The sequence below is a fragment of the Protopterus annectens genome, chromosome 4.part0 (assembly GCF_019279795.1).
Source record: "Protopterus annectens isolate FY-2018-M chromosome 4.part0, PAN1.0, whole genome shotgun sequence".
Lineage (NCBI taxonomy): Eukaryota > Metazoa > Chordata > Ceratodontiformes > Protopteridae > Protopterus > Protopterus annectens.
In genome coordinates this window covers 848,914,668-848,938,763 of record NC_056733.1, presented here as the reverse complement: position 1 = coordinate 848,938,763, position 24,096 = coordinate 848,914,668, and the positions used below count along the sequence as shown (strand labels likewise).

The 24,096-nt window shown below is 36.2% G+C and overlaps 1 protein-coding gene across 7 annotated transcripts in view; it reads right to left on the bottom strand.

The window, feature by feature from the left end:
* The window catches only part of ARHGAP44 (Rho GTPase activating protein 44), a 1,795,121-nt gene that overhangs the window by 842,733 nt on the left and 928,292 nt on the right, over positions 1–24,096 (bottom strand). For all 7 annotated transcript variants that reach the window (XM_044068802.1, XM_044068796.1, XM_044068800.1 and 4 more), the window contains exons 5-6: positions 22,312–22,423; positions 5,135–5,211 (exon numbers count right to left, since the gene is read on the bottom strand). In XM_044068802.1, the coding sequence (XP_043924737.1) occupies positions 5,135–5,211; positions 22,312–22,423 (189 nt within the window). The remainder of the gene's footprint in view (positions 1–5,134; positions 5,212–22,311; positions 22,424–24,096) is intronic.

The following is a 24,096-nucleotide window of genomic DNA, read 5'->3' as shown; positions in this document are numbered from 1 at the left end:
AGCATATGTTGCTTTTAAGAGACATACAGAGGAATGCCGCTTTGGAACAATAGAGACACTGTTGTTAAATTTGTTTTAACTTATTTATTTAATTACAGCCTTCTTTAATGGGAAAGTCTAACTTGGCTGCATTTGCCACTTTTCAGCAGAGGTCTGGGGAGAAAAGCTCCAAGACATGCAAAATATAACAGTGAAAATATTTTTTTTACAAAAATTAGTAATACAATAGTAAAACAATGGAGTAGTACATGTATACAGGTGAACACCCACTATGTAAAATTCACTAACATGAATCTAAGTTACATAGACTCTTAAAAAGCATGGTATATTTGACAAAGCACTTTATAGAAAAGCACCGTAGTTAACTTATGTAGAATTATCAGCAACAATACGATGTAGGATTTTTGCTAATGTTTATATAGATATTTTTATACCCCAAGTAGACTCCGGAGAATTTTTTTCTCAAGTAGACAGCAAATGTTGGAGGTGTGATGGGGAAGAAAGAGGTACTTGGGAACACATTTTCTGGGGAGATGGCGGACTTTAAGGATTCCCTACAGGATGCACTGTCAGAGATGCTGAGTGCTCGGATTGGTGTGACGAGGTAGATGATTTTTCTGAGCTATGATGCAGAATCAGAATTGTCTAGACAATGAAAGGTCATGCTGTGTCTAATTACGGTGGCCGGCAAAAAAGCAATTACCAGAAAATGGAAATCAAAATTTAAGCCAACTATATTAGAAGTAGTGAATATAGTAACAGAGATAAAACAACTGGAATTGAGATCTTTAGAAAACGGGTAGGAGCAAACTACATAGGAAAAATGGGAATTGTGGGAACAATACATACAGGGGAGGAAGGAGGTTTAAAAGAAGGCAGACTTAAATGAGCTATGTAATGTTTGATTGAAAATGACTGGGTAGATTATAAGTAATATAATGTTTGGAACTGGGAGTGTCAGCATGGTCTGTGTTGCAAAATACCACTAGGGTTGTGTTGGTATGGTTTGTTTTCATTTATATAAATGTATGATTGCTTATGTCGTAAGTGGTTATATGCCATATAGCAATATATGTGAAGTATAATTTTTGTTAATGTTAATGCCTATGTCACAAGTGATAATTCAATAAAGGTGTTTAGAAAAAGGTAGCTTAATTCTGAAAAAAAGGAATGGTGTATGTGTGTGTGGGGGGTATACTGATTAAATCAAATTGGTTAGACTAAAGAACCATTTCTCTACATCTGGAGTCTGGAAAGAGACAACAGAGGCTTGATTGGTTGTCAGATCAAATAACAGGAATGCTGAGATGTGACAGTGGTAAAGACTAACAAAATACAAATGTGACAATGGTATTAGTGATTATATACCCAAGATATCTGTTAAACCTGATATAATTAGAAATGTTAAAAATGATGCTAAAATGTTTAACAGAGTAGTAAATTTGAATAGTAGAAAACCTGTCTATTTATAGGACTACATATGCTATGAAGTTACCTGATGCCTTGTGTGACACAGATTTTAAATAAACTAGCTATGCAAGTCTGTCATCATAATCTCTTTTAGAGTTTAAGACTGAATTTAACATGCAGCATTTTAAGAAATTAATTTTCTTTTTCAGGTTCATGGTTTATGCACATTATTAACGCAGGAAAAGGTAACAGCAGTAGAAATGATTTTTGAAGAAAATGTGAATGCAGCACTATGACATTGCTGGAATGTTTGGACTTGTGATAAAACAATGTTTCACTTTATTAAAAAAAGCAGTGATGAAACAGATAGATAACAAAGTTTTCATAGCAGTGTGGCTTTCAGTTTTAATTTTCAGATAAAATTAATTGATTCTACAGACGCTAAAAGGACTATTGTACTGTTTCACTCATTTGTGCTGCCAATGTCTTTTCCAAATGGGTGGAATCTAATTTCAGACGTATGTGAAAACTCTGTATTGTGAAAGCAGCCAATCTTGGCAATCTCCTGGGTTGTGATGTCATCACCATTTGATTTACTAAAAAAATTGGACTGTCTGCTTGCCGATTAGAGGAAATGGTGGAGACAGAAACTTTTGTTGAATTATGCATGTTACTAAAATAAACATTTTAATAATAAGCAGTTCCATTTTCATAAATTAGTCTGCATCTTTCAAGTTTATTTCATATTATGTTCTTTTACTACAACAACTTGTGCAGAGCATGCTGAGGATTCAGAAGCTGGAAAGGAAGAGGCAGACAGCACTATTACTACTAAGAATGAAGGAAGGCCCATTAAAACTGGCATTTTACATTTCTTAATTAAGACATTTTCAAATACTGTGTATGAACTTTCAGACAATGGTTTCTCTTTTGTTCATGCTAGAACATTATTAGATTTCAAATTATTTTTGAGGCATTTAAATTTAAAAATTGTTTTACATGGCATCAACATAGAAATAGATTAAGGAGGTGTAAAAAGAGAAAAGTACTTATAGTCTCCCACTGTGTAATACACTGACTGCTTTTCAACCGTTTTGCGAAATACAAAATTAGAGAACATTAGAAAATGATTAAACACTACCAGAGTTAAGAAATGTTATAATATGACTAAGGAAGCAATTATAGTTCAAAGGGAATTGGTAAAGGAGTTGAATATTGGAATTATGAAAGCAGAACAAAAAAGGGCTGGTATCATAATCATGGACAAAGTTGAGTATGAGTATGTAATGTTGAAAATTTTATTTAGTACATCTGACATTTCTAAACTGAGACAAATTTAGTGTATAGAAATATTGGGAATGTTTTATAAGACTTCTTGTGTGCAAAGGACATTACTATAGATATGTTTAATTTTCAAATGTAGTCAGGACAATAACTTTTATGAATCTGCCCAAAAGTTTTTGGCAAAATATCATACCCTATATTTCGGAGGTGGTAAATGCCTTCAATGGCTGCTGCTATGTAAACATTTTGAAGTATTCTCATATACACACACAAACATGAATCGCACACATCTACAGCTTTAAAATAAAACCAACATCAATATCTTGCAGTGAACTAGGCTGACTGGACTGATGTCTCTGTAAGTGTCTTTAGTCAAATTTGAACTAATAATTATTTTTAACCTTTTTTTTCATGTGATGATCATTGGCATGTCTGTGAGCAGAGTTACTGAGTATAATAGCTACGTTGTGGATTTACATGCTGTTTGCCTCTGCTATGTTCTGGCATGCTGAAAAACTTGAGTACTGTTTGGAGATAATTGGGAATACATACATGCGAATATGTAGATTTTGTAAATGCAGCTGAACAATGTTTGTACATTTCTGTGATTAATATTTATTATAACTTAGGGCCGTACTGTATGAAAAGAAATTACATTTTTGTCTTAGAATTTTCAAGAATTAGTCAAACTACAAGGAAAAAAAATAAGAATGGGTGGGCTAGCATTCATTTTTATTCTTTAAATGCATGAGGAATCAAAAATAATTTTTTCAAATACTAGGCTATGACTCTATAAATGTAGAAAACATAGCAACACGTTCCTGTACGGCTATATACTAAAATGACTGGCTTTGCTTTAATTTTACTTTTCTGAAGACTTAAAGATATTAAATTGTTGTTCTAGCTGCAATGACTGCAGAATCATTACTATGTATGATTTCCTTCAGCAGCACAAAAACTCTTCCTGTCCGTATTTGTCATCCTACATGTCAGTCACAACAGAGGTGCTGAGCTACATCCCTCTCCATCCTGGACATCCACATGTTATTTTATGTACAGGAACACAATGTCCTTTTCTTTATGGATAGCAATATGTTAAAGCAAGTGGAACAACTGGTGTATTATGCTAGTTTTACACACAAACGGACCTCTTACTTTTATACATTTTAGTATCTCTTGCTGAGCCATGAGAATGTGAAGGTGTCACATGATGTAACGGAAGCTCCATACATTCACCTGACATGCATTAGTACCAAGTATGCAGGCTGTTCTGAGTGATAGTAGAAATGCATACAGCATCTTCTGATTCATGCTTTCCTGGCCTATATGTCCTGTATAAAGTAACACCACTGTACTGCACAATTACTGTCTCAAATGTGGTATTTCTGCAAGAAACAAAAGTAAGAGACAGTCAAAATAATCTTTAATTCATCAATAGGATTAGGGGAATCTAAAGAAAAACTGTGTATTATCTGGGGGCTAAAATAAGAAAATACGGATTGTAAAGATGCCTTGGAAGAAACATATTTCTTTGCCCCTTAATGTTTATTTTTACCACTTTTAATCACAGGAAAACAAATCCTAAAGCTTGTGCTGACACTTTGACACTTCCCGCTACCAAAATATCTCAGGAGTCATGCACATGAGAAGTGATCTGCCACTACAAACTTAAATGTACTTCCATGATTCCTCCTGCAGAAAATGATATCCAACAGTGCCTTAAATAAGGAAAATAAAAGCACATTGATATTAAGGATATAGTCTTAAAGAGCTGCATCACAAACTTCACTGAATGACAAAAATTAGAGTTCTAACTAAACATTTAGTATAATGGTTGTTTTACTGTTAGTTTTATTTAGTACTACTGAGTTCATCAAGGATGTTTCTTTTCAGGAAAGACCAAAAGGAATGACAAATAGCTACAGTGACACAGCCACACACAGAGTAAGATTACATAGAAAGACACAGATCATACAGTCAGCAAAGCTTTGCAAGGAAACATAACATCATACAAAACAAATTACACAAGCATGTAAAAGACTACGTTATAAAGTAAAACAATATATCTTACATTGTTGTAGAAGAACTAACGAGGGTGTCAGTATAGATAAGTAACTACAAAACAGCAAGGAAATCAGATACTGTGCTATTTGTATTTGTATATCTTAACATCTACAAAAATATGAACTGGATTAAGGAGGCTGAAAGCAAATAATCTTAGTGTAACATATCTTGGTCAGTCAAAAATATCTTGCATTTTTGCCAAGGAAAAACAAGCCCTCCCACAAATCATCTGCAGGAAGAACTGATAAGGACATACCCACACTTCATATTTTGCCATTTCTTAGTGCCTGTGTAACCTACAGGACATTTTAAGTTAACGAAAACAGTATCACACTTTTGGAATCAGACACTTTTGAAGTACCTAAATAAAACTTACCTTGTTCTTGCAGAATCCATATCAAGAACTAATTTAGCCAAGTGCTTCCTCTGTTTCTGAATGTTGGGAATTTCCTCCTAAAAAACAATATTTTTTATGTAAATTACAGTTCTTTCTGAGATTATGCATTTTAGAGACTGGAAGCAAGAGCTGTTTATCAGGTCACAATTTCCACTGAATTTAACAATTATAGTAAAACACAATTTCCCAGATGAGCTTAATTTCACCAGGAAAATAGAGTTTTATAAGAAAACCACAACAACAGATGTCAACTACATCACTGTTGCAGTAGCTGAAGCTAAATGGACTGTAGCCTGCCAAAGATCGGACAGCTGGCTAACTTCCAAAGTGTTAGAGCACCTTCCTGCCATTACATTCGATAAGGCATGACAGCATCCTGGTGTAGAACTAGCTGTATGAGCACAAAGATTCAGTGCTTTCTTGTCCCCAGAAAAAAGGGAGGCTAGAGCCATGAAGACAGAAATATGTGGTAGGAGAAGAGGGGAAAATAGGAACCTGCAACCTGGCAGAAAATAGAAGGGTGGTTAGAGGGAGGGTGTTTGCACTGCAACAGCAATTTATTCAAATGTCTACTGTTATGTTAAGTTTACCTATGTAACTGTACTAGCTTCATCATCAGATAACTGATGCAGTAGCCTAAACTATATGGGATGAATACAAAAGACAGAAAGTGAGGAGACATAAGGATCAGAGTCCAGAACCTCCTGGAGTCTTGCCCCAGCAAATGCTAACCTGGCCGTGAACAGGGAATCAGTTTTATAGTGCTTTATAAAAGTATGTACAGAAAGCCAAGTGGCAGCCTCTGGAAGGTTTCTAGGGTCCACCTCTTTCTAAAAAACTGCAAACATAGTCAAAACACTAGTGGAATGGGTTATAACATTGCATAGAAGGAACTTAAAATGATAAAAATAACAAAATTATATAGCATGGTGTGACGAAAGGAGGTACAACAATATATCTTGCATTGTTATAGATCTCATATAATCCCACTTCACAAAGGAGGGAACTCAACTGAACTCTCTAACTTCCGGGCCATAGCCCTACTATCACCACTAGCCAAAATTATAGAAAAATATATCCACCAACAAATTCTTGACCACATTCTCCAATATAACCTCCTAGCTGACTGTCAACATGGTTTTAGACCATTCCACAGTACCACTACTGCTCTCCTATCCTTTATAGACTGTATTAATAAACGTCGTAACAATAACATGCTCTCCTCTGCACTATTCATTGATCTCTCAAAAGCTTTTGATATGGTCAACCATCAATTATTACTCAATACACTCTCCTCATTCTCACTTGACACACAGGCATTACAGTGGTTCAAGTGTTATATGCACAATAGACAGCAAGCTGTCCTTTGGGATAATAATCTATCCAAGCATCTCCCTGTTACCCTTGGTGTCCCACAGGGCTCTATCCTGGGACGTCTACTATTCTCCATATTCATTAACAACCTTTCTACTAATTCACCTCTACCTACCTGCATACAATATGCAGACAACTCCACTTTGATTTGTAAAGCAACCACCTTATCTGAACTCCAGGCCATCACCCAATCAGTATTCAACCATGTTGAAAACTGGTTCCAACAACATCATCTCCTCCTTGATGCCAAAAAAAACAAGCTATTACTATTTACTCCAACTAACAAATCCACCCCACTAGATTTCTCTATTACCTCCATTGATGGTACAATCATAGCTCCTGACCCAACTACAAAACTCTTAGGTGTATTGATTGACCACAACCTCAACTTTGACGCTCATATTAATGCCACCATCAAAACTGTAAACAGAAAACTTGGATCCTTATATAGAATAGAACCTTTTCTTACACCAGAAGCCAGAACTACTATTGCCCAGACTCATCTGATCTCCACCCTCTTCTATGCCTCGCCAGTTTATACAAATCTTTCCAAAAGCAACCTAAACAAACTGTCTACTTCATATAACAATTTTGCCAGGTTTGCTACTGGGACCTCATTTAGAACACATCACTGTTTAAACCTAAAACTTCTAGGATGGCTTGAACTAAATAACCAGCTAAAATTTCAACAGCTCTCCATTACTCATAACATACTATATCAACCTAGTAAGACTCCTATTCTCAGTAGCCTTATCTCCCCCTACACAAACCTTTTTAACCTTCGCTCAGCAAATAAACTACTGGTTACCACCCTGAAATCCCACAACAAGGCAGGTGATTCTCTTTTCTCTAATTCTGTGGGGAAGGTTTGGAACATACTTCCCACTAATCTTACATCACTTTCATCATTACCTCTCTTTAAAAATCAACTAAAAATTCACTTAAAATCACAATGGCTTTGTTCTTGTACTAACCCAGACTACCCCCCCCCACCATGACCTTTTCTATATCTCTCCTCCTTACCCACTTTTGAAGTATAACAGCAATTCCTCACTCTTCCCCATCCTAGTATCTTATTTCTCAACATGCTATCACTGGGCAGGCTCCTTACTACTTATTCATTCCTCTGTGAACTCTTATCCTCCCACCTCATACATAAACCTTTCTATTTTTTCCACTTTGACTATTATTACTTCCTCTTGTACTTACCCTCCAGATTTTTCTCCTACTTCCCTGTCCTCTAAAATTTTCACCATCTACCCTGTGTTTTACACCATACATTACCTTTTTATTCACCTTTCATAATCTTTTTATAGCATTTCAAAGACACATTCTTACCCTTTATACTAATATTGAATGATCTATCCCTTTCACTTGGTCATAATACTGCATTCTACCTTATTAACCTACTACTCACAATCTGTTTATTTTTAGTTTCTATATAACCTAAGCTGATGGAGAATTTTTTATTTACTTTACATATTGCATGTATACTTTTTTGTATTGTGTTTTTTTTTTTTTTTGTATTGTCTTGATTTTATCTAGTTTAAAAGCGGAGCTTTTCTCCCCGGGCCTCTACTGAAAATGGACATATATCCAGTTGGACTAGCCCGGTCAACAAATGTAAAATAAAATAAAAAATAAATAAAAAATAGCTAGCTGGAATTTTGTAAATAATTATATGTCATTTGTGAATATCAAATTGATTCATACAAGAAGCTGGTGTTCCAAATGTATTAGAACTGTATGTCATGTATACTGTATAGCAAACTGATATGTACAGACGTTTGTGTTGAAAAGATATTTGTAAAGTGCTTGTGTTTGAAATGTATGCACAGTTTGCCTTACTGGAGAGAACAGAACTGTATACCCACTACTGTAACTGGTTAAATGTATATGTTTTAATAGAGGAAACTGGAGGGTTAACCTCAGTCCAGCAAATGTGACAAAAAATATCTGAAATTAAATATCTCTATAGGCTAGGCCATAAAGATGCTATCTCACAGCAAAATACCAGTCCAAGGGAAGGGAAAAGTACAACTGCAGGTGGACCAAAAACTTTATTAACTGCTTTCGTTCTTATCCAAGAACTTCATCAGAACTACTAATCATTAAAAAAACACATCTTAAATACACCTGCTGATAATCAGTGATTAATCAATAAAAGCTCAAATTATCCAGTTAAAACCCACAATAATGTTTCAGCTTTAAGACAGAAGTAATTGAACATGCATCATTGAGCCCAGGCCTGTTCATGGCATCTAGTCTAAGCTGCCATCTAAGTTCACAAATGTCCAAAGGTTCATCCAGTGCTATCTCACAGGTTTCAAGGCAGCCAGGACACAATGTCTGTACTAGGAAGCTTTCTGTATTGTCTTTGGGGTAAACTAATTACTACAATGGTAGTGGAGAAATGCAATTGTTTTATGACTTCCAGCATCTACCAAAGATCTAAGCAAAAGCCCTTGTGTGTACATTTTACAGGTAGGTGCTAACTCCTGCCAGCTTCCAGCAATGTGGGTTTTGCATGGGAACTAGACGTCAGATGACCAGAAATGATGTCATTTTGCAAGCTATCTCAGCAGTAATATTTTAGATAATATTTTGAGAAATCTCTTAGTGAACCAAAAAATAGAAAGACCAGCATATAGTGGCTCCAAATAAATACTTTATTAAAAGTATCCTTAACAAAAAAAAAACAGTTTTGGCTGTATAGTTACATATCCTTCATCAGTGTGTCAAAATTCACACACTGATGAAAGCTATATAACTATACAGCCGAAACCGGTTTGTTTTTTTCTGTTAAGGATACTTTTAATAAAGTATTTATTTGGAGCCACTGTATGCTGGTCTTTCTATTTTTTGGTTTATATTGACTTTCATTGAGACCGTGCAGCTGCCGTACTCGCAGAGGTTTCTGTTGTTTAAATCTCTTAGTGAGACAGAACATTTTGCATTCTGTCTTGGGCCTGACAACAACAAGAATTACCATTCACCACATCATCTGCCTTGCTCTATTAATTAAGTTATTAGGGTATAGTAACTCTCTTAGACACAGTCAGGAATATAGTGAAGCTTAGTTTAGATATTGTTTTTATTTGTCTGAGCCTACCCTGCAAGGTTATTTTAAATATTTCCTATGATTTTGAACTCTGATGTCACTGTGAATATACATTTAGTACTGTCTTGTACTTTTATTATTTGCTATTAAATATATTTAAACCTTTCATTGTGGCTGATCTTTGTAGAGATATCTAAACTTTGACAGTACTTGTATATTTATTTGTTGACACTGTGTGTGCCACTCCTAATAGCCTTGCTCTTGGTCAAACTACCATTTGTATTAATATTAATATTACACAGCAGAATTGGACACCCCTTGTTAAGTTCCTTAAAGTAGCTGGCAAGCGGTTCTGGTGGCAGTGGTGACTACCTTATAGTTTGGACAGAAGGGGGCAAAGCTAGTAAACCTGTGCCAGCCTTTCCCAGGTGTGTGTGTGTGTGTGTGTGTGTGTGTGTGTGTGTGTGTGTGTGTGTGTGTGTGTGTGTGTGTGTGTGTGTGTGTGTGTGTGTGTGCGTGTGTGTGTGTGTGTGTGTGTGTGTGTGTGTGTGTGTGTGTGTGTGTGTGTGTGTGTGTGTGTGTGTGTGTGTGTGTGTGTAAAACAAATCTCCAAGAGTGTGCATGTCAGCTACTTGGGCAGCGACACAAAGAACTGGTTGGACAGCGAGAGTGTTGGAGGACTTGATATGGAACCCTGGCTAAGGAGTCAACTCTATAGCTGTGCCAATGGAGAGTCTCACTGGGGATTGAGAGAAAGAGGGAAAACAGTCCTAGATTTACGGTGGTCCCTGTGTGCTCTTAAGGGAAATTGCACTTGATGCATAGAGCTGCATCTGGAAATACTGTGTGTTTACCTGTTATCCTCCCAGTAAAAGTTCCCCATGAATGCCAGTGGTGAGGATTGAGGGTCCTTGATTACTGGTCCAGTGGAAGGTTGTCACACACAGGATAACCATTTTGAAACTGTTTCTTTTGATACTGATTGTCCTTTCTTTTTGCCTTCATAAGTAATGAATAACTGAATTGATCTTCTGAAGTCATTTATTCTGTCATTGTAGTATCAGAATTGCCTGTGGATATTCAAAGAGGTCGTAATTTTTCTCCCTTATTTTTTGTGCATAATATTTAGGAATAAAGATGTAAGTAGAATTATATGTAAAAAAAAATATATACTTATAGAAAGGAGGCATAACAGGAAGACTAATGGGTGATGTCATGCTTAGATGAAGCTTGATTGACTCTAGCCACTTTGAAAAAACATCCCTAGCCAGAATGCAATATGATCTGAAGAAGGCATAGCCCGAAAGCGCTCATCACTGTTTTTATTCTCTGTGTTGATCACAGCTTTATCTTCAATAAAATTGGTTTTAATACTTAGCATTCTTATTTTATATTAATATGTATCTCTCCGCGGTGGCTCTGCTACATTCATCTTTTGTTGGATATAAATTATGTTTAATGGTAAATGTATTTTAGCAACAATATTAAGTAAAATCAGATGCTGCTTGTAGAAAAAGAAGTGAGGGTCTAATAGGATGAAAATTTGGTATGACTTTAAAGGAAATTATGAATACTTGTAAAAATATTTATTGTAAATATTTGTAAATGTGTTATAAATAAGAGTTATGTTTGTATGTAAAGGACCCCTATTCTTTTAGATAGGTGCCGTGAAATCTTTTACATCCATCTGAGCTACCATCAACTCAAGTAGGTGGGGCCTTAGTTTAATATCTCATCAAAAACATGACACACCCAGTAATACAGCACTTCTTTATGCTGTACTGCAGTGTCAGTATTTGATCCACCAGGTGTGAGAATAGAACCCACAACCTTCTGCACCAAGGTGAGTGTGTTGTTTCCTGTTGCACCACTGACACTGTAAATTCTAAATCAGATTCTGATGTGCAGGAAGTGGGTTTATATTATGCATCCAAGATTTATGCTTGAGTGACTGTCCAGTGGAAAAATTATCCTTTTCTGGTAAAACTGTCAAGATGAAGAAGATTTAAGTAGGAAATAAAGAAATTTCTGAAAAAATAGTGAAGGTAAAATTAATTGTTATAGGTAGATTCTCTGCAACCAGTGGCTATTCCTCCAGTTTTAGATGTCTTGGAAAATGCCTTTAATGCAGCCAGCAGTTCTTCAAATAGTCAGCCTATAGCTCACAGGAATCTGACAAATTATGTAAAGTCCCTCATTCACACAAATTGCTTCTTAGAAATCTGAGGGCAGATCCTTCTTTTGTTTCCCTTTCAAAGTCAACGTCTTCAAAACATTTCATAGCTTCCAGTCCCTCTCCTTTGATATTGCAGAGCCTTTGATAGCTTTGGGAAGAAAGTGTACACTTCTTCAGCAGTATACACTTCTTCAACAGTAGCCTGAACAGTTAACTGTCAAACCCATATGTCAAACTTCCCTTTATCTTCTTTTGACAAAATGACAAATTACATCTTCAGAATTTAATGCATCTTTTAACTCTGTACTTTCCTCAGTGTCTCAAGTTATGAAACTCTCTCTTAAATGTTCATTTAATGCTGTTTCAATAGCTGCAGTCACTGAGTCAGTTATGCAGAGATCTGCTCAGCTGCCCACACAAAACTTAACAGAGGATGTTAAAGCAAGCATTTCGAATGAACCTCTGGATAAAGAAAATGTATCTTGGTCTTCCTCTGCTCAGGATAACAAGAAATGTAATAAGAGAGGAAAATAATACAAGGGGTTATATAGATTTCTTTCAATCCTTTATCCCCAAATACAACAAGAATTTCCCTTGTAGCCCAGGCCCTTTTTATAGGAAGTATTTTAAATAATTTTCTAGTTGGTGTCTTAAGGTAAGTCAATATCCTTTGAAAGTACCATTGATTCTGAATTCTAAATATTATGCCAACACAGAAATTTCACTCATTGTAAAATATATACTCCTATCTTTACTACATCACCTAAACTTGTACTTTTATTTTATTTAAAGCCACCCCTATCACATCTAGACACTCTTTTTTTTTTTTTTTTTTTTTTGCAAATTATTACTTTTTTTAAACCAAATTTTTTTCTTTGCAATTATTATAATGCCATCTGCATACATTAACAGAACTGGAATTTTTAACCCTTCAGGTGTTATACACCCTGCCTCCTTCATTTTGTATTTTATTTCACATATTATCACATTCATAACTAATGCAAAGAGTATACAACTCACTGGACATCCATGTCTTGTGCCACTCTTCATATGTGCCTCTCAGCTTAACCAGCCATTTACTAGTATTTTTACATTATTATTACTATACACTGACATACATAATTTCCTAATTTTCTCACTTACATTATATTCTTTCATTGTTACTGATAAGATTTCATGTCAGATTGTATCAAATGCCTCATTAAGGTCTGCTATCATGATTTCACTTCTTGTTTTCTATTCATAATATCATCACAATTTTTCTATTATTAATAATTCTTGACACATCTTCCCTTTTATACTATACATACTATCTTCTGTAAAATTTTCCATTTTAGTTTCAAATCTCTTTTGTATTATTTTCATGAATATATTATAATCATTATTATTCAATACTATCAGTCTCTAGTTTTTTTTTAATTGGTTCTATCTTCCTTCTTCCATACGCATGTTAGTATTCCACTATATAATTCTTTATACATAAAACCTTCATGTAACCATTCATTCAAAATCTTTAAAGCATATTTTTTTGCTAATTTCTTAATTTTTTATACATTTTATATCCTATTTCATCTGGTCCTACAGCCAAATCTATATTTACAGGTCCTAATACTTTATCTAGCTCATTTAAAGAAATCTCCTTTTTAAATCTTTATTCTTTTTTTATGTTCATTTTTTTATTTTCCAAGTTTTTTCCACTACCATCTTGTTTCTTTAAACATTTTTTATGCATATTGTACTACACTATTCATAATCTTTTCCTGAATTATTTCTCTTTTTCATTTTACATGTTTTTTACTTTTCTCATTATACTAGCATCTTTATTTCATTATCTGCTTAAGTAACTTGATACTTCTTCTCTTTTTCTTTGTAAAAATACCTTTGCTTATATAACAGTTTTTGCATTTTTTCTTGATTTCTTTCATATATATTTTTTTTGTCAAAGTACTTTATATCATTATGTTCTGAATCTTCCAGTGTGTTGTTATATGTTCTTTTATATTTTTCTTTCTGTACTTACCTCACATTATATTGCCACAGCAAACACACTTTTTATATACTTTTCCTTAAATATCATCCACCATTCAGACCAATTTTTATAAAACATTCCATAGTAATATGATATTTTCATAACTGTATTACTAATCTCTTGCCTTCTTTATTCCATGCCTTCTCATTTTTGCATGCATTCTCATTTCTTTTTTATTCCTTTACCTATTTTTCCTATTTTTATATATTCCTTGTTTTCCTGTATTTCTAGCTATACTGCAATATGATCAGAAAATCCTATTTCATCTACCCCCTTCTCCTATAACTAAACCTTCTGATACTACAAAATAATCTATTTTAGTTCTACACATACCCTTTCTGTAAGTCCATGAATGTTTGCCAAAAGGTTTTAGCTTATCACATCTTATAACTTCTAACATTTTTCTTATTTCATTTCCTTTCTTTTTACACTTGCCTCTTAAATCACAAAGTATCATGTTATTATAATATTCATATTTATCACTGCACAATCTAAAATCTGATGAGATAAGCTTTCTCATTCTTTACAAGTAGTATAAGCATACAATGTTATAATTTTAATTTTAAAATTTAAACATTGTTTAAAATTTTTAATGCTACATACTTGTTCTTTCCATTTTAAATCTATACAGGTTAATCTTCCCATTTTTGCTAAAGCTACCTCTAATATCTTTACTGTATTTCCACAGAATACGGCTATTCCAGAATATCTCTTATATACCAAATTCCAGATTATCTTTCCTCATCATAGTTTCTCTGTTTGCAATCTTTCTTCGTTTGCTAAAAAGCGTGTGTCTTCTAATATAATTACATGTACATAACATGTATTATACCACTCTAAAATCCCTATTATTTTTACTACATTCTTAGTACTATTCACATTTACAGAAAGCACTCTAAAATTTTCATTTTCCCTTTTCATTAGATTCTGTTTCATAAGTTCATAGCTAATTACTAGTCTACCTTTTTAATAGGCCATTCTAAGCCTAGCCAGTTTTCCTCCTACAGATGAGAATCAAACACTATCTGTGAGTCAAACACCTTAACAATTGTACAACCCCCAATCATTATCTCTCTCTCTCTCTCTGTCTGTCTCTCTCTCTCTCTCTATATATATATATATAAATCTTCTTTTTCAACCATTTCATTTCTCCTTTTTTGTACTTATTCCTTTAAATTTTCATGTTTTTGTCTTTTGCCCTTTTATCAATACAATGTTTTTTCTTTTACTTTCGCTACCTCCCAATTTATGTCTTCATCACTTATTTCAAAACCTTCTTCTATGTCCTCTTTATTATTTTTTCTCATCTAATCTAGTCTTAAAATTCCTTTTCTTTGTTCATTTTTATTTTTGAAATCCACACATAAATATCCAGCTCTGCTACATTTATAGCATCTCCATTCACATTTTTGTATAATGTCCCATTTCCCCACAAATATAAAATTTTATTTTATACAGTTACTTACCGACTATCCTTCTTTTGGGTTCTCCCCAGTATTTTATGACAACCCCATTTCCCCTCCACATGTATTATGATTGGTAACAATTTTTCTCTTTCTATTTTTAACATAATTTTACAGTCGCATCCATCAGTCCACAAACCTCTTTTGTCTTAAACTTTTGGAATGTTCAGTACCTTTCATTAACTTTTCAAATGTTCTTTCAAAGTCTAAAGTTCCATCTCTGTTTGAAATTGTATGTCAATTTTCTTTTTTGCTTCCCTGTTAAATGCTACTACACAAAGATTCCATGGGTTACACTCTTTCATTTTCTATATATTCCAAGAAAATTTTCCACTGAAAAAACAGTCTCAAATATAATGTCACAAAATGAATAAATGCTGGTACCTCATGTGCTTTTACATCCAAAGGATCTATTAAATTGTCCCACACTTCATATCTGTCCATTTCTTTGTCTTCTTTACTTTAAATTCTTACCACATACTTTTGTTTTTCATGTTCTGGTGCTTTATTTTAAGCCACCTCCCTTTTGACTTCTTTTACTATCTGTGCATGCTTTCTTTTCCATCTCACCACTATTCTGCATGATTGTCTCTGCATCCTCCTTTGAATTTCACTATAATGTCCCCAGGATATGCCTCCTTCTTTCTCTGGCTCACTCTGCATCACTATTTCTTTAAGGAAATCATCCCACAACCCTGCCAAGGGTTGTAATTATACATCCATCATTTGCTGAGTCATTGCCATCAAACAACATTTTTTGAAACAGCTCCTTAGAATCCTCCAAACATTCTCTGATCTCAATGTTTGCTTTCTCCTCCATTTCTCTCACCACTCCATTATCTGCTTTCTCTATCTTCCTCCCTGTTTCTCCAGGCTTCCTCTGCTCCTGGAATGGAAATAGGAAGTGATTGGGAGGGTGGTATAATGGTTAAGGTGTTTGCCTTACAAACACAAGGTGCAGGGTTTGAGTCTCACAAGGGATAATTGGCTAGGCTTAAAATGGCTCGCAAGGGCAGTTAGCTTAGTACTAATCTATGAACCTATGAAGTGCTCCTGCAAAACATGGCCAGTCACAACAGTAATAGAGTAGGAGAATTCCCCCATGCCTTGGCCAAATATCGCCTGGTAGTATAAATACCACCTTGGGTCTCTCCTGAAAAAGACTAATAATCTAGTGGAATTAACACAGTCAACAAAATGATAATAAAAATAAAAAAAAATCTGAAGGGGGGGCTTTTTTCTATTGGAATGTGGAGAAGATTCTAGCTGATGGTACTGACATGCATTAAATAAACCTTTGTCAAAAGAAAAACACTCTTATTTTGATTCCATAGAAGCAGGAGTCAAAGAAGCAGTTGTATGTTTTAGCTTATGGGGTTCTCTTTCTGGGAAAATCTAGAAAAAAAGAGTGCTTCAAAATCCATTCTTCACAATGGGTATCTGATCTCTCAGTACAGCTCTGTAAAGGTTGGACATTAACCTCCAGTCCTGACACAAAGTGATTCTCCCATGCACAAAGCAGATGTATGAGTGACCTTGGAGAATGTACCTGTTTCTGGCTTTTAGGAACTTTTGTAGAAGCAATACAAGAGAAGTCAAGAGTAACCAACATACTGTCTGAAGACTCAGACATGGCCAAAATGTAGTTACCAATTAAAGGCTGCTACAGAGAGTGTATCAGAACAGAAATATTAGCCTCTCTACAAACTTTTTTTCTTCTTGGGGACTAAAAGGTGGATGTCCGAGGAACTAGAGCCCTGTTCCATGATATTACAAGTCAAAGCCTTGCAGTTTTCTTTCTCTTAAGTGTAAGAGTAAGGAATTACATCTTATTCTAATGTTTTGAGTGCAAAAGATTTACAAACAGAACAGGACAGAACGTTGTGTCTCCCACTCTTCCCCCAGTAAAAATGATTTGATAAGTATATAAACACTTCCCTTTTTCTTAGACATAGATCACATAAAATAGTAAGGAAAGCCCCAATGGGGTACTTATCTGTTGACTTGAAGAAACTAGCTGACTACCATGTATGAGAAGAAGCAGATAAGAGCAAGCCTTACTGGTAGCTTCAACAGTGAGAAAGTTCTGAATTTTGGTGCCTGTGCATCTACTTTTATTCCAGCACACTTTCATTCCTTATTGGTTGTGTGTGTGCATGGAAGGTGTCTGGACATCTGAATCTTGGCAGGATACATCCCATACAGCTTAGGCTACAGAGACAGTGATCTAATGATGAACATTTTTACTTACACAAACACAATGCAAGTTTTTTTTTTTTTGCAATAGCTACAAAAAACAAAGTGTTCTCTTGATGACGTAACAGCACATTACTCACAAAATGAACAGCACTTGCTTATCAAAGTATATTGTACAGGCTTAACTCTGCAAAGGGTTGTGGTCATGGTTAACTTCACTTTTTGTAGTACTGATAATTCAGGACTAGGAAAGATCATGACTCTCTTCAGAGTTGGCAAGAGCAGTGAATACAAACTAATGCAAAAAACAGTCCTAATATTTTGTATATAGCTTGAGAAAGGAGGCATCTGATTCAGTCATTTTCTAAAGATTCTTTAGCTAAACAATCATAAAACTAAAAAGAAAAATAATGTAATTCTAAGCTCAGTCAGAGGGGATGCTTCTTACATGATGTAGTTCACAAACCCATATTATGTAGAATGGCACTTTAGGAAGAGAGGCTATAGAAAACAACATCCAAGATGGGAAGCTATGGAAAACTGCACCCTAAATACAATAGTTCCAGGAGTACACCTTCTTCCCAATAAAATGATCCCCACACTGCTACTGGTACATAAAACACGACTTTTGGGGTTCTTCTTTTATGTACCACTTGGACAGCTTTGTTAATGCACACCATATTGAATGTGCATGAAATCTTGCAATACTTTCTTTAGGAATTTGTATGACTTACTCTTTTTCATCATTTATTTTTTGGCTCAGAAACAGTTCCCACAGCAAGGGGGTTGTAGCCTGTCTTTTCTTCCTCTTTCACCATGCCATAATTCAACTGGGTCTCCAAAGATTCCCAATTGCTATGTTGTATCAGCTGTAGCAAAGAGAGGAGCTGTGATCTGAATATCAGGAAACTTGATTCCAAACACTGACACTGGTAGAAGGAGTAAGTGAAGGAAAAATCCTTTTAGCTGAGTAATTCTTAACAAATAGAAAATAACTTTCTTGGGTGGTGTAAGCTATGGAACCTTGCTGGCTAGGCTTACGTAGGCCCTTGGGCCGATAGCCTAGTACCTACCTATGAATCTATGAACTTATGAACTGTCCGTAACTAGAGAAAAAAGGCGTATTGTAACATCTTTAAATATGGCAGAAAAAAAGCTGCTGACAGTATGTCCACATATTTTGAAAATAATCAGAAACTGTTGAGTATCACCATTCTAACTGAAGAGACAGTAAAGGCTGCAGGAGAAAGATGTTCACAAAATGTTATGTTGTGGGGACACAGTAGGAAGGATTAAGTTTAGTCAAAAGACAAAATCATGTCACTATGGATACTCCAGCAGGCCATTCTGGGATTCAACACATTAAAATATGATTATGATAATGTATAGTGTTTACGTGGTATCAATACTCATAAAATATCAATGTAAAATGAAAATATGTCATTTTAAACTTCTAGTCCCCTCACAGTGGCCCTTCAACCTCAGGAAGCATAAAGTGTGTTAATAGGAGGTAAGGTACCCCCTAACACCCTGATCCTTGGTGACTTCAACTACCACACCATAGACTAGGTGAACTATTCCTGTACTAATGCACTCACCCAATGATTCATTGGCTTCATCAGTTCTAACACACTAGACCAGCTGGTCTCATCCCCCACAAGGGGAGATAACATACTGGACTTGGTTCTCACCAACATGTCCGACCGCTGCACCACTCCCATAGTATGTTCTTCCCTGGTGAGATCAGATCATCTGTCTGTCTCATTCAAAGCTTCTATCCCACCTAACCCCTCCCAAGCCATAACCAAGCTAAAAAACTTCTCAAAAGCTGACTACAACCTCCAAAGGGAGGGTATCAAAAGCTTCACACCACCACCACTCTCAGAGGATGCAGACAACTATGCTGAACTGTACACCAGTGCAATATACAAGCACCTGTATGACTGTATGGACTCAGCCATACCCAACAGAAATAAAATCTGCTCCTCAAGGAAATGCAAACCTGTTTGGTAGACATCCTCTATCAACAAGCTTTGCAACAAAAGGAAGAAACTGTTGTCCAAGGATAAAAACGAACAAATTCCAAATCAGAAAAACTCCCTCCTCTGCCTCAACAAGCAAATTAGATCACTAGTGAAAACCTCCAAAGTCAATTGTGAGTTGAAAATAGCATCCGAAACAAAGGGAAACCACAAGTCCTTCTTCAGTTACATTAATAGCCTCCATGGCAAACACCAAGTTTGTTCTCAATTAGTACTTAATGGTACCACTTACACTAATCCTGCTGACTTAGCCAACCTGCTATCTGATAGGCTCAGTGCAAAGCTCACCCCCTTATTGCCCCCAAAGTCCCAGCTGAGATTCCCGATACTTGTCCCACACTTCACATCTCCATAGATCAAATGTTAAAGGCCCTATCCAAGGCAAGAGCACAGTTTCCATGGGACCTGATAGTATCCCAGGCTGTATTCTGCACCATTTCTAGCAAGAACTAGCATCGCCATTGAGCACCCTATTAAACCACAGCCTAATTAAACCACAGCCTAATTACAGGCTTCATTCCAGCAAAGTGAAGAACTGCCATTATCATCCCCTTGCACAAAAGTGGTGCCACTACTGACCCAGGAAACTACCGCCCCATTAGCTTGACAAGTATGATCTGTAAATCCATGAAGCGTATTATTATGGATCACATAAACAAGGATATAGGTAATCTCCAAGCACTTGACCCCATCCAATTTGGATTTGTCAGGGGCAGATCTTGCCTATTGAACTTAGCTGACTTCTTTGAGACCGTCACCAAGGCCCTGGATGAGGGAAAGTCAGTGCATACAGCTTATCTTGACCTGGCCAAGGCCTTTGACACAATCCCCCACTCAAGCATCATCAAAAAGCTAACACAACTTGGTGTTAATCCCTATCTTGTCAGATGGGTGGCCAACTGGCTCACAGATAGCACCCACAAGGTCAAAATAGGTGCCACCAATTCCGACAGCAGACCTGTCACTAGTGGTGTTCTGGGACCCCTACTGTTTGGCATCTGCTTCTCAGCAATCCAGGTAAAGACAAAGCGCTTGTGGCTGACCAAGTCTGTGGATGACTGTAGGTTGGGTGCTGTCATTGAATCCTCAAATGATTTTAACATACCGCAAGAGGGTTTCACACCTACAAATAACTGGTACCAAATTCATGGCCTTAAGTTAAATGCAAAACATGTATTATCATACCATTCGGCAAAAACATGGACCCTACTGATTACCACATCGATGGCAACCCCCTAAGCACAGAACCTGTGGTGAGAGACCTGGATACTCAGTTTGACAACAATCTCACATTCGACATCATGTGGTGGCAGTGGTCAGAAAAGCCTTTTACTTGGTTCATCTCATAAGTAAAGGGATTGCATCCAGAAAAAAGGAGGTTATTACCTCTCTGTACTCCCTCATTAGACCCATAATTGAGTATAATGCCCCGTTTGGTATGTACCTCTCCAAACACCTGCACCAACTGGAAAGGCCACAGAAATACCTCACAAGAGAGAATCCATGGCCTCCAACACCTCTCCTATGCGGTCAGGCTCAAATCACTATCACTCTACTCGGTATCATACAGATTGCTCAGAGAGGATCTGTGTCTCACCTACAAGGCAATATCAGACCCTGACCTACTAGAAATGCTTCATGTCCGTAAGTCTAACTCCTTGTGCATTACCCATTCAACAGGCCTAAATCTAATATGCGACATCAACAAAACCTGCTGGAGAGACAGGTTTGTCTCCCATAGGCTTCCCATCTCTGGAATAGACTTCCCATGCATGTCAAACAGAGTACATTGCTGACCGTCTTCAAGCGCAACCTTGATGAGTGGATGGGAAACCATAAATTTGTCCTAGGGGCTCCACCTTTGTCCCTCACTGACAGGGGCGACAGGTGCTGACTGAGGTTTCTTTTTTGGGGATAAACTCTTGACTAGGCTTCAAAGGGCCCCAGGGCCATTAGCCTAGCAACCTCCTATGATCCTATGACCCTATGATGGTCCACGCACAGGCTATAAAGGATCTGGAGCGGGAAGTAAATTTCAAACTAATACCCTGGTGCACAACTAATATCTACAGGGAGGTGTGCCTCTACTGAATTTTGAAGTTATCTTACACAATCATATCCATCACACAGTTTTATGGCCATGAAATAAAGTTATTGCTTAATTAGATTTTCTGAATAATTAGCTAGAAGGATTATATATAAAAATGTATGTCATCTTGGCATTCATATTTCCTTGCTGTAATAAATAAAGTATGTCTAAGCCCCCCCAACATACACAAACAAACACACACACACACACACACACACACACACACACACACACACACACACACACACACACACACACACACACACACACACACAGACATTCAACATTTTGATTAATGAAATACTGTTTAAATACAGTGCACATCAGAACAGCATACAGTTTCCTGTTTGTGAAGGAAACATAAAAGATACCTGATGTACACAGCAAAGATCCAAAAGATGGTAAGTAATATATTTATTTAATACATATATCCTTTGAACTATGGTACTAAAAGAAATCTAAATTACTACGAATATCACATTTTAAAGAAACTCTTGTGCGGCATTTGATGATACAGTATTCTAGTTTCCAGTACATAAACAGGAAGTTTGGAAAATTCCAGTATGAACTGCAACAGTTTTCTGAACGTTTGCCAGCAAGTCTTGGCCATGCAGACTTCTAAACACTTGAAGCTGTTGAATACCATTTCATAAATATTTAAATTAAACAATTCACTTGCTTCATAATGTAGAGCAGTGGAATATATCCAGAATGGTACAGTCTTACCTCAGCCAAAATAAACAAGGGTTCTATGACATTCCGTTCTAGTTGTAGTTCATAAAGAATGTGTTCTTGTGCCAATCTGTCCTCTGTCTCCCCACTTAACTTTAGCATCTTTCTGCATAAAACGGGAAATATTAAATTATCATAAATTCACACAGCAAACTGGCAAACAAAGTCAGCAAAAAATAATTATTTCAACAATGCACTATCAAGTTAACAACAAAAATGCACTGGCATATAAACAAGTTCTTTGAATAGAAAACATTCCATTGAAAAGGAAAATTTGAAGCAATATAAAAAACACTTGGCCCACCCAATCTGCCCATTGTTCTCAACTAATGAATAAGTTACATAAATACCAACCAATATCCCACTTCTTCTCAAGTCACCATGTACACCATGCATTTCTGGGTTAGACCTTTTTTTTTTTTTTAGTGAACACTTTTTCTGTAAGGCCATTTCATGCACGTCTAACCCTCTAATTTGGAAGAAAAACATATTATGTCTTTGTGTCATCAAAGAGCCACCTTCTGTCTATGTTCTGATTGGGATCAATTTGTCTTAAATAGGTCTTTCTCTAAAATATGCTGTTGGCTTGGACTTTCTTTTTTCCTGAGTTATACAAATGTATTTTCATGGCGCTATTCTCCCCTTTCTTCCAGGGTATTCAAGGGTATACAAACTCAGTTATGTTAACTTTAAGTCACACGTATTCTGGTGAACACATTGAACAATTCTGTTGCTCTATTTTTTGTAGCACTCATTCCCTTGTATTTGCCTAGTTGGGGTTCCCAGCACTGTAAAAGGTACTCCATCTGTAAAATCATGAAAACAGCCTTTCCAGAGAAAGAATATTCTTCTGTTTTCTACTATTTTTTGGTAGTACTGCTTAGATTACACTGTATAGCAGAATCTACACAACTTTCCTTACAACCTTCTTATACTGTCCACCTCTAGATAATCTAACACAATTATACCAAGCCCTACCTTCTGTTAGTTGCTGTTAGTATCTCACTAGTCCCTATACAGACTTTTACTGCATTTATGTTGACCAGGTACATTACCTATACTTTTTGTACTGGAATATAACGGACATATACTTTGGTGCTTCTAATTTTGTAAAGTTTCTTCTTATTTTGTGTATCTCCCCTTCCCTTGCAGCTGCGTTACTAACTTTTCTGTTATCTGCAAATGGGCATACCTTAGTGGTCCATGGAGCTGTTTCAACCATCTAGTTCCGCCCATTTGCCATACTACCTCATTTACTAGAATTCAGTGGGGTGAGAACCCATCAGCCAGTTTGTTCTCTTCTGAGAAAAGAGTTATAGTCTCCTTAAAGGATGATTCATTTCTAAGAGGGGTGACAGCCCAGCTACCTATGCATTCTACTTAGGGGTGAGAGATGAATGCCTGGGCAGGATGAAGGCTGAGTCATCCTTAGCTAGTTTAGGGATTTTTTTTCTTTAAGTCTCTATTTACATTTCCTAACCTCCATACGAACAGTGTGATGTCTGCATGTGGAACTGTAGCTCATGGACATGTACATGCTCCCATCTGCATCATCTGTAACTGAAACAGTAGGGAATGCTAAGCAACTAAGGGCAACAAAATCTGCCACAATGGAGCAAACCACAGCCCCTTCCCTGAGGTGGGGAAGCTAATGTTGATTACTGAATTTTCACCTTCCTCACACCAGTACCTCCATTAATTGAGCTTCTAGTCAAAATCAGACTGCCTGGGACATAGTCAAGGCTTTGACTGAAAAGATATATACTTTGTCATCATCCA